The sequence below is a fragment of the Meriones unguiculatus genome, chromosome 14 (assembly GCF_030254825.1).
Source record: "Meriones unguiculatus strain TT.TT164.6M chromosome 14, Bangor_MerUng_6.1, whole genome shotgun sequence".
Classification (NCBI taxonomy): Eukaryota; Metazoa; Chordata; class Mammalia; order Rodentia; family Muridae; genus Meriones; species Meriones unguiculatus.
Window position 1 is genome coordinate 87,305,542 of NC_083361.1, and position 11,466 is coordinate 87,317,007.

General features: G+C 55.2%; 2 protein-coding genes across 2 annotated transcripts; one reads left to right on the top strand and one right to left on the bottom strand.

Annotated features, from left to right (window-relative positions):
• Positions 1-1,837: 1,837 nt before the first annotated feature.
• On the top strand, positions 1,838-6,286 carry Art1 (ADP-ribosyltransferase 1). Its single transcript, XM_021652025.2, is given in 5 exon segments — positions 1,838-1,921; positions 2,209-2,986; positions 4,174-4,215; positions 5,292-5,347; positions 5,350-6,286. Coding segments are annotated over 5 exon segments (975 nt in total). The 5' UTR covers positions 1,838-1,858; the 3' UTR covers positions 5,386-6,286.
• A 567-nt stretch (positions 6,287-6,853) lies between these two features.
• On the bottom strand, positions 6,854-11,265 carry Chrna10 (cholinergic receptor nicotinic alpha 10 subunit). Its single transcript, XM_021652023.2, has 6 exons — positions 11,026-11,265; positions 10,608-10,754; positions 9,953-10,098; positions 9,426-9,580; positions 8,264-8,796; positions 6,854-7,687 (listed from the first exon to the last, which is right to left on the bottom strand). The coding sequence occupies exons 1-6, from the start codon at positions 11,246-11,248 to the stop codon at positions 7,239-7,241; spliced, it is 1,653 nt and encodes a 550-aa protein (XP_021507698.2). The 5' UTR covers positions 11,249-11,265; the 3' UTR covers positions 6,854-7,238.
• Between the last annotated feature and the right edge of the window lie 201 nt (positions 11,266-11,466).

Below are 11,466 nucleotides of genomic sequence, written 5' to 3' on the forward strand. Positions count from 1 at the left end.
GGGGCACGACGAGGTCATCACCTCGCCTGAAGGATATGGAAGACCCTTACGGAAGGATGTGGTGGAGGCCATGAGACCTGAGGGTACATGCTAGGTGCACAGAAGGCAGAAGGCGTCTGCATCAGGGTGACAGAGTGTGGCCCCAAAGGGAAGACAAGGGTGCTGCCCAGGCTCCCATCTGCAGGTCCCCCTGAAGCTGGGGTGTTTATGTGGATTTCCCTCCTTCACAGACTCTCAGCAAGCAGTCTGGAGACTTTGCCTGGTCTGGGTTGAGCTCCTCCCGGTGATTCCCGCACAGGCCAAGGCGTGGGGGGCGGGGCAGGCTCAGGAGAGGCAGCACAGAGTTGAGGCCGCCTGGGTTTCATGGGACCCTGTCTCAAAAAACAAACAACAAAAAGCAAAACAGCACGCCTTTAATTACAGCACTGGGGAGGCAGAGGCAGGCAGATCTCTGTGAGTTCGAGGCCAGCCTGGTCTACAAAATGAGTCGAGGACAGAGAAACCCTGTCTTGAAAAACCGAAAAAAAAAAAGCACAACAGAACAAAATGATCTAGCAAAACAATAAATGATAGCATTGGCAAAGGCATGAAGAAGGATATTTTCTTTCACTAGTGGTGAAAGGTTTCTTTTTGAATCATAGTCTGGCATGGCCTATTAATATAAAGCTATTTTACCCATGTGTGGTGATGCACACCTGTAATCCCAGCACTCGGGGGGAGGAAGCTGGTACATGACACAGGTTCTAACTGACAAGCTCCTAGGAGCCAGCCTGGGACACAGAGTGAGTTCAAGGCCGGCCTGGACTACAGGGTCAGATCCTGCCTTGAAACAAGCAAAACCTTATGGAAAACTCCATGTGCCCATGCAATGGTTTAACTACACCATGAAACACATCAAGTGGCCATTGTAACAATGAGGTGGATAGGAGGGGCTTACGTGGAAGGAGGACCCTGGTGTACTGTTTCTCAAGGGGATATAGCTATAGGATGAGTACATGTGAGCAGCTTTTTCTTTGGGGAAAAAAAGACAATAAACCCCAAAACGTTAGGACATCGTGTGCATGTGTGTGTGTGTGTGCATGTGTATGTGTGGTGTGTGTGTGTGTGTGTGTGTATGTGTGTATGTGTGGTGTGTGTGTGTGTGTGTATGTGTGTATGTGTGTGGTGTGTGTGTGTGTGTGTGTGGTGTGTGTGTGTGTATGTGTGTGGTGTGTGTGTGTGTGTATGTGTGTGTGTATGTGTGTATGGTGTGTGTGCGTGTGTATGTGTGCGTGTGTATGTGTGTGTGTGTGTGTGGTGTATGTAATATATTATTCAGAGCTCAATGGTACAGTGCTTGTCCAGCATACACCAGGCTCTGGGTTTGACCTCCAGCACTTCGGGGGGGGGGGGATGGGGAGGAAAACAATTATACTGTTCAAATATTTTCTGAGAAAGGCACCATTATCACTGGCCATTTCTTCCTAAGGGCAGGGGTGTGTGAGGCTGGAATGGGGTGACCGTGCCACACCCATCTTCCTACAACATCATTACTTTGTACTGCAAAATGTGTCTGTCTTACTCTGTAGTAAATGAGCAGGTGGTCCATATCCATCATGCCTCCATTTAGGAGGTGGACGCAGGAAGGCCAAAGGCTAAGGGTCATCTCTGGCCCAGTGGCAAGTTCCGGGTCAGCACGGCTATGTAAAACCCCGTCTAAAACAAAACCAAACAAACGTGGACAGTGTGGTTGCACTGCGACCACCAGGGCCGGGCCTCCTCAGAGCCACCCCCAGGGTTACTGAAGGGTAGAGATTAACACCCCAATTTTCCAGATGAGGGAAAAGAGACTGCAGCTTGCTCCAGGGTCACCTCCAACATGAAGATTCCTGCCATGATGTCTCTCCTACTGGTGTCTGTGGGCCTCCGAGATGGGCTTCAGGTATGGTCACCCTCCATCACCAGCCCAGCAGGACACTGAGTGGAGGGAAGAAAGTCCAGCGCTTCCCTGGGGACCCATCTGTCCCTCCTAGGTGACTCCTGAAACCTTAGTCTTGGGGAGCCTGCAGCTGCTAGTTCCCAGTCCCCTGCTCCCTCCAGATATGTTTGCGGTCCTTCTTGCCTTTCTCGGCAGACAGGCCCTGTCTCAGAGCAGGGGGACGCTGGGTGACCCAGTTCCCATTGTCCTAGGAACTGCCCTCTCAGTTCTCCATGCTCCCCTATCCTCAGGTGCAAAGCTACTCTATCACACAACTTGACATCTTTTCTCAAGAAGCACCCCTGGACATGGCCGCAGCATCCTTTGATGACCAGTATGCTGGCTGTGCGGCAGACATGACAGCGGCTCTGCCAGATCTCAACCACTCAGAGTTCCAGGCCAACAAAGTATACGCGGATGGTTGGGCTCTGGCCAACAGCCAATGGCAGGAGCGCAGGGCCTGGGGGTCATCGTGGGGCCTCAGCCCAACCCCCTTGCCCCCACCACCCCCGGGCTTCCGGGATGAGCACGGGGTGGCGCTCCTGGCCTACACGGCCAACAGCCCTCTGCACAGGGAGTTCAATGCGGCAGTGCGTGAGGCAGGCCGCTCCCGGGCCCACTACCTCCACCACTTCTCCTTCAAGACCCTCCACTTCCTGCTCACCGAGGCCCTGGACCTGCTTGGGAGCCAGGGATCCCGCGGGTGCCGGCAGGTGTTCAGGGGGGTGCACGGCCTGCGCTTCCGGCCAGCAGGGCCTGGCACCACCGTTAGGCTGGGGGGCTTTGCTTCTGCGTCCCTCAAGAATGTTGCCGCCCAGCAGTTTGGCAAGGACACCTTCTTTGGCATCTGGACCTGCCTCGGGGTCCCCATCAGAGGCTACTCCTTTTTCCCTGAAGAGGAGGAGGTGCTGATCCCTCCTTTTGAGACTTTCCAGGTGGTCAATGCCAGCCGACCTGCCCAGGGTCCCGCACGCATCTACCTGCGAGCTCTGGGCAAACGCAGCACCTACAACTGTGAGTACATCAAAGGTGAGGAGCGAGCCAGGCCAGCCCTACAGAAAGAGGGTCTTCTGGTGTCCGCCAGGGGCTTCGACAGACCCAAGCCCCATCCCGTTCCCAGCCAAAGGATTCCAGCGTGGACGATGAAAGCAGCGGGGGGTGGCGGGCACCTCTAATCCCTGCTGAGGATACACTTGAATCCCAGGCAATAAGGCGACGGAGTCGTGGGGTGGGGAACGCCCTGCATGTACAGGAGAGTAGACCAGGGCCTTTGAAAGGACAGGCACGCTTGGATCAGGCTGCTGCCCCCGCTGGAAGCTGGAAAGGAATTAATTTCTAGCCACCGTAGTAATGACACCACAGTCGTTTGTTGGCAAAACTAAGTAGAAAGGGAACGTCAAGGTGGCTCCTCTGGTAACAGAGCTTTGCCACGATTCCGGTTCAGTCCCCAGAGTCCCTATAGAGGTGGAAGGAGAGAACAGACTCCGCAGGGTTGCCTCTGGGCGCTACATAACCCTGGGCAACACCCGTTCCCCTATCTCACACATGCTAATAGAATACGGTTTAAGAAAAGGAGTTGATTAAAACTCCGGACCCCAGCTTTGGAGAGGTGCAGTTTTACCAGACAGAATGGAGAGTAACACGCACCAGCCTGTGCTGGCAGGGGGAAAGCAGGCGTGTGGTGTGCCTCCAAGTTCCAGCTCAGCCATGCCAGCCTGTGGTCGGGGGCATGTTGGCTGTTCCTCCTCCATCCCCCGGCCCCTTCCTCAACAGAGAAGGAATAGAGAAGTCTGTGGGCTGTGGCCTGTGGCCTGTGGCCTGTGGGCTGCGGCCTTCTGCCCCTGGCTACATGAGGCCTAACTTTTATGGTTGAGAGGCCACAGTTACCGAGGCTGAAATGGGAGGCGGTCCAATGTGGCTCAGTTCCCACCTTGAACAGCATCACGAGCCATGAAGAAAACAGGGCCAAGAACACAAACCAGCCCCTCCTGTCTGGGACAGCTCATAGGAAAGGGAGCTGGGACTGTGGAGCCAGAGAGAGATCCTGGCTCCTGTGACTGTCTCTCTTCTGTCCTCAGGGCTCAGGTTAAGTGAAGGTGGTCTGGGAGGTCCTTCCTAAGGCAGCAGAATTACAGAGAATGAACATTTGATCATCAGAGCTCTGAGGTCCTTTCCAATCAGCTGCTGAAGCATTGATTCTTCATTCTTTCTTTCAGAAAAGAGGTGCAAGTCTGGGCCTTGCTGGCTGGATAGCTCAGGTAAGAGATGAAGACATTTGAGCAGGCTGTCCTGAGGCCCTCACTAGATTATCTTGTTTTTGTTTTTTCTTTCTTTTCTTTTCTTTTCTTTTCTTTACTTTTCTCTTTTCTTTTCTTTCTTTCTTTCCTTCCTTCCTTCCTTCCTTCCTTCCTTCCTTTTTTTCCTCTCTCGGTTTTGGTTTGGCTTTTCAATACAGGGTTTCTCTGTGTAGCCTTGGCTGTCCTGGACTCGATTTGTAGATCAGGCTGGCCTTGAGCTCATAGAGATCCACCTGCCTCTGCCTCCTGAGTGCTGGGATTAAAGGTGTGCGCCATCTTGCCCCCGTTAGCCACTTTTACAGAGGACAGAAAGTAGTCCTTCACCACACAGCTACTGAGGAGTCACGTCTATAGCCTGGCTGCAGGGCTGAACCCTGAACTGCCCAACAGCTCCCCCCTCTGCCCACAGCCCCCTACAGGAAAACCTAGAATACTGTCCTCATGTAGTACAGTGAGACTAGAGACAGAGTGGCCAGGGTCGCAGAGTGACTAAGAAGCCGGTTCTCCAACTTCAAACTGGACCTTTTGTTCTGTTTTTGAGACTGGGGAATTTGCTCTGTAGCGCAGGTTGTCCTGGAACTCATATGCAGTTCAGGCTGGCCTCAAATGGGCCATTCTCTTGCTTTAGCCTCCTTAGTGCTGGGATGCTGGGCAAGCAAATTGCTGTATCCTGCTTGGGCCTCTACATTCAGATGGTGCGTAATTTGAGATATTGGGAAAATTTAGAATTTTTGCCTCCACACTCCCACCGGGACATCACCTCTCCAACCAGGGCCTGGATAGAGAAGCCAGGTTCAGCCTCACCATCTCTCTCTCAGATCTCTGCCCTCAAGGCTCGTCCACACTGCAGGATGGTGGCTCTGCAGTGTCAGCAGACGGACACAGCCCAGAGCCCAGTGGCCACTGCATGAGGGCTGTCTCTCTCATCGCTCTCATTGCACTGTGGGTTTTGGTCCTTCCAGCCCTCTCTGCCAGTTTCTCTGTCTTTCATCTTCATGACCTCACACAGCTCCTAAATCCCTCTTTATCTCCCATAGCCCCGGGCTCCCTTTCTGCCTCCTGTTCTCTCCTGCTGCTGCTGCTCTTGTTCCTTGTCTGAGGGCCCTTCCAGAGAACCCAGGTCTCCCGTGACCTATCAGATGCTGACTGGCCCTTCCTGAAGGATGTTGGTCCCCTGTGCGCCTCAAGCATAGCATGATCCTGGGGGAACCAGTGTAACTGCAGGGAACTCTGGGGCCCTCCCTGGCAATTGCCAGACCTGTTGATGGAGACATGGAAGAGAATTTGGAGATCCAACCTCACCCAGGGCTGTAGGAATGGGACTCACTGGAGGTCAGAGGACCCTAGGACAGGCAGACTCACTTGGAGCCAGATTGCAGTTCATTGTGGGTGATAATGTGGGAGAGCACTCGGCTATGGGACATGCTGGGGTCACTTAAATGCCCCCCATGTCTACCCGGAAAGCCTTGTTCACCCCTCTAGAAGCCCTTCCTCATCTCTGCTACCTGGCTAGGTTATAGTGCCTGCCTCTCTGTTTCTATTGGTCCCTGAGTTTTCCCTGGTCAGACTGAGTTTCTTATGGGTAAGGGCTGGGAGGAAGGCACAAAGAAAGTGCTAGGAGCTGTGACAGCAAGAAAGCAGCCAACGCCCGTGCGTGGTGGTCCCTGCACCAGCTCTTCCCGAAACACGGCAGAGCCCTCTAAATGTCAGCATGTAAGAACAGGGTGGCTGTGTCTGGCTGTAAGGGTGGACAGCAGGGGAAATGACAGAAAATTTTATGCCTTCTCTCAAGGTTCCTGTGAAACCCCAGTCATTTAATCAATCTATCCATTTGCCATTGTTGTTACCAAAAATGTAATTTCTGAGCTGGCAAGATGGCTCAGCAATAAGGGTACTTGCCACTCATAACTTGAGTTTCATCCCTGGGCCCCACAAGGCGGAGGGAAAGAACCAACTACCCACATTATTCTCTAACTTCCACAAATTTACCCAGGAGGTGTGCACGCACACACCTGTCCACGTGCACGCACACACACAGAGATAAATAATAAATAATAAATAAATAAATGTGGTTTTTGTTTGTTTTTTTAAGACAGGGTTTCTCTGTGTAGCCTTGGCTATCCTAGAACTTGCTCTGTAGCCCATGCTGGCCTCGAACTCACAGAGATCCTCCTGCATCTGCCTCCCAAATGCTGGGATTAAAGGCGTGCGCTGCTGCCACCGCCACCACCTGGCTAATAAACATGATTTTTAAAGAGCTCTGTGAGTCCTGAGATTCCTATCTATAAAGACAAGCCTGAATCCCCAACTTCTGGTTGCGGGCCCCAGGAAGCCAGGACTTGGAGCAGGTGCTGGGCACGCTCATTTATTATGGACTGAAGCTCCGGGACAGATGTCTGCCCAGCCTTCTGTTCCGGAGACTAGAGCCTCAGCAGGGACAGGCAAGATGACTCTCTGTAACAGCAACTGCTAAGGATGGCAAGAACATGTACAGCTTTGTCTCCTTAGTAACCTACACGCTGGCCCGGCGTGGTGTTACCTCTCTGGATTTCCCCAGCTAACAGCTGTAATTCCAAGTGTAGACACTGGGGTAGCTATTTATTTATTTATTTTAGACAACATTTTTCTGTAGCTCAGGCTGTCCTGTGTTTATGGTAATTCTCCTATCGCAGCCCTCATGTGCTGGAGTTTCAGGAGTACATACCTTGCTCAGCGACCCTGAGTTTTCCCCTCAGGTCTGTACTTTGACCTTCTAACTGTTGGAATTAGGGGAGAATTAGCAGGGTTTAGGTCCCCCTCGGTTAGGGCATGTAGATCACGAAGGCCGTTTGTGGCGTGTGAGGTCAGAAGCCCAGGCCCTACCGGGGTGTCTCTGACTCTCGGCAGCCCTTGGGAAGAGACTGGCTAGCCTATCTGAATACCGACAACCACCTGCCGGGTGGTGGAGAGGTAAGCACAGCTGCCTGAGATCCCTTTCCTGGCCTTCACAGGGCTTGCACCAGCACGAGGAGGCTCATGACCAGAGCCATGCAGAAGAAGATGCCCAGGAAAAAGCGGTCCATCACTCGCGCCAGGCGCTTCCAGTCTTCATGGCGGCGCTGGGCGGCCCGGTGGCTGCGGAAGGTGCTGGCAATGGAAGCTACGTGATGCAGAAGGGCCTCCTGGTGGCATAGACACTGTGGCTCGTGACAAGGGCCCGCTGGGGGACCAGTTGGAGGCTGGAGGCTGCGGGCCGACTCTAGTGGCCTCAACTGCCCACAGGGTTCCCCTCGCTCCCGCACACACAAGCCTTTGGCTAAATGTCCCAACAGGAGGACCCGAGCCCAGGCAGGCACTGGATGTGCGCTGGGGCCACAGTAATGCAGATTCATGATGAGGATGGTGAGTGCTGTGGAGACTGTGACCATGGTCATAGTGGCCATGTAGTACTTTCCTGTGGGACGGAGAGCACTGTGAGCCCCGGATAGGAAATGGACACTGCTGGGTTTCCTAGCCGCCTCATCATAAACAGAACGAGGCCAGCATCAGACCCAGCGAGGGGAAGGGCAGGTAAGAGCTGAGTCCTCCCCAACTCCTCCTTCCTATTAGAGCTTTGAAGTTGTCTGCTACCTAACTATCTTCCCCGCCCAGGATCAGACTTGAGCTGTAATCTGGACAGATACTGGTCGTTCCCGTACCTCTGGACTAACCTATTGGTTATTCATTGGTTCACAGCGTCGCTCCATTGAGTGAACAGAAGTCAAGCGCACAGGAGAATGCCTGGCGCACAGCTCGCACTCACTGCAATTTGCTCGCGCGCCTGGCGGTGAGGGGCTCCCTCTTTCACACACACACACACACACACACACACAGCCACACAGCCACACACACACAGCCACACAGACACACACACAGCCACACAGCCACACACACACACACACACAGCCACACAGCCACACAGACACACACACACACACACACACACACACACACACACCCAGTGTCCGCCCTCCCGCTCTCTCCGGCTCACCGATGAGCGGCACGCTCTCCGCGGGCGGCATGCTCTCGGCCAGGATCAGCTGGAAGACGGTGAGCGCCAGGAGCACGGTGACGCCCAGGGACACCTTCTCCCCGGAGTCGGCGGGCAGGTGGAAGGCCAGCGGAGCCAGCAGCGAGATGAAGACGCAGGGCAGCAGCAGGTTGCACACGTAGGCGGCAGCGCGGCGGCGCAGCAGCAGCGTGAAGGTGACGTCCGGGTAGGGCTCGGAGCAGCAGCCGTAGGTGAGCACGCGCCTGCGCGCCGGCATGCCCAGCACGCGCCACTCAACGTTCTCCACGAAGTCGGCCAGGCCGGCGGAGGCGCCCCGAGGGCGTACGTCCAGCTGGTGCCCGCCGTGCGTCCAGGAGCCGAAGGTCAGGCCGCAGCGCTGCGCGTCAAACGGGAAGGCCGACACGTCCACGCGGCACGAGCTGCGCGTGATGGCCGGCGCGTCCCAGCGCACGGCGCCGTCGTGCCGCACGACCACGTTGGTGCTGGCCGAGGCAGGTGGCTGCGTGTCGGCCCTGTGGACAGGCAGGGCGAGAGTTGATGGGGGCCGTGAACGAGGTGGACAGATTGTCGCTAGGAGGGCTTTGGTGGGCGGGGCAGCGCAGCGGGGCGAGCCCCCTTAGTCTCGCTTGGGCCTCTGGGGGTCTAGAGGAGGCAGCGCGGAAGGCTCGGAAGGGCTAGGAGCAGAGTGAAGGCCTGTGTGAACCCGGGGTGGAACTGAGCCTCACGCTGACCTAAGGAGTCAGTCATCTGTGGAACCCCTCAGAGGGACCAGGAAGATGCTCAGTGCTGCGAGTTGGCCGGGAGAGGCAAAGTACCTAACGGTGGGGTGGCATAAAGCACCCCAAGGACCAGGCTGGAGGCCGCAGAGCCAGCCGGCCGCCCCTGAGCATGGAAGGGTGGCGCTATCACAGAGGAACACTTGGATCCAAGACAGTTCTCGTGGAGAGCTACAACTGGCTTGGGCGGCAGAGCGCGTTCCCTGCAGACACCCAGCGTGTGTGGTCAGCGCGGGAACGGAAAGTGACGTGGAGGGGCCCAGGGGTAAGTTTTCCGGGTGTCTCAGCAACTCTGCTAGGTGTTGGGAGAGGACCTGGGGCATGTCGAGGGCAGATGGACTCTGAGAAGGGGCAGCGGGCAGTACTTGTTATAGAGTACGATGTCTGGCCGCCACACTAGACCGCTGGGAATGCGGATCGCATCCAAGTCACCGTAGGCTCTGGGGTCCCAGTGCAGGTAGGCGTCTGTCCACTCCTGCCGGATCCACAGGTACAAGGTGAGCACCTGGTTCCGCTCGTCCTGGCAGGGGCAGAGGTGTGTGTGTGTGTGTGTGTGTGCGCGCACGGGGCCCTTTTCGTGCACGCTCATTCACGGGGCCCTCTGCTCAGCACCCACACAGCCAGCGTGCTCAGACAGCCCAGGTCCCCATCCTGGCTTGAACTTATGGGCCCTTGGTGGGTTCTCCAGTCTCCATTTCATCAGTTAATCCCTCAGACAATTCCTGCTTGGGTGGAGACTCAGTCCATTGCAGTGTGTAAAGTCTTGGGCCACCAGCGGGTACACTGAAGTTAATGCCACTGTCATCATTCACTAACACACAGGAAAAGGATAACTTGACGGCCCTTCTCCCCTTGATCCACATCCCACAGCTGGACCACCACCATGTCATACCATATCAATGATCTGAGACAATGTCACCTCCAGGGTCACATTTAGAGTCTGGTCTGTGTCTGCCACGGGTCTCAGGGCACTTGTATAGTTGGCGAACAGGTCTCGAAACAGCTTGTGTGCCAGTCTGCCCTCAGCTCCGAGGCACTCTGGAGGACCGGGAAGGATTTGACTGTAGTTTGGGACCCCTCTTCACATCCTTCAACTCCTCAGCTGGAGCCTTGTCCCCTCTGCCGTGATCTCACACACTTCTTATGGTGTATGTTGTTTGCTCACGTGTGCTCAGATGTGCATAGAAGCCAGAGGAGGGCGCTAGCTGGCTGGCTCTGTCACTTTCTGACTTGCTCTCTTGAGACCGTCCTTCACTGAACTTGCAGCTAGCCATTTTTCAGCTAGGCTGGTGAGCAAGCCCAGCAGCCTCCCGGCTCAGGTCCCTACAGCCCTGGGGTTACGGGTATCTGTGGCCACACCTGGCTTTTTCCATGGTCCCTGCTTCCCTAGCCCCCACCCTGGCAGGCAAGTCTCTTTCTCCTCAGTACCCTCTCCTCCCATGCCCCAGGCAGCTTGTTCTCAGCAGGCACTGCAGCCTAAGTGGAGACAGGTGGAGGTTTGGGTGGGCAGGAAGAGCAGCAGTGTCAGAAGAGGCTTGGTTCATTACCTGTAGGCAGAAGGAGCAGGAGCAGGACCCTCAGGCCGAGGTGGTGGCTCCTGGTCCCCATGGCCCCACCACAGCCAGGGGGTGGGCAGGTCTTCAGGACAGATGCAGGACAGCGGGTCCAGCTGGCGGGGACGATGTGAACAGCACCTGGAAACCAGCTTGAGGTCTTCCTCCCCGCCTCCAGCTTACACCCACCCTCAGTGCCACACCAGGCCCCTGGCATTTGCTGTTTCTCCCGCTTCAGCTTCAGCGTCTGCCCTTTTCTATATGACCAGTGCCCTCTTTTACCTCTCTCTGTCTCAATTTGCTTTCTTCCTCCGTAACGGTCTTTGTCTCTGCCTCTCAATTCTCGTTTCTTTTCGTTCTCCTAGCTTCTCCTCTTACAGCACCTGCCCCCCTCCAAATTCGTCCCCTGTACCTGGGCTCTGAGACAGCTTGTTGCTTTCAGAAGAATGGACAGGAAGTCTATCAGCTCTGGGGGTCTGAGGCACAGGACAGCAGCCCTCTTCCACTGGCTGTTTTATTAGTTCAGTAGCAGGGCTGGCACACTGGTGCCCATGGGAACGGAGCAGCTGAAACTGACACCTGAGGGTGCTGGGCCCTAAATTATTCAAATTGGGTAAATCATCATGAAGGCTCATCCTGGGGGTTGGGAAGTTCTGAGATGCCAGCATCTGAAGGTGCGAAACATTAAGGCTTTAAAAGTATGTGTGTGTGTGTGGGGGGGGGGCTGTGGATGAGAAATGAACCCCCCAGCTAAGTTACATTCATTGCTTGAATTCTGGAGGCTCCTTTTAGACCAACGCCTTTCCTCCCAGTGAGGCCATTAAGGGTTAGAGTGGGGATTATACAGTCATAA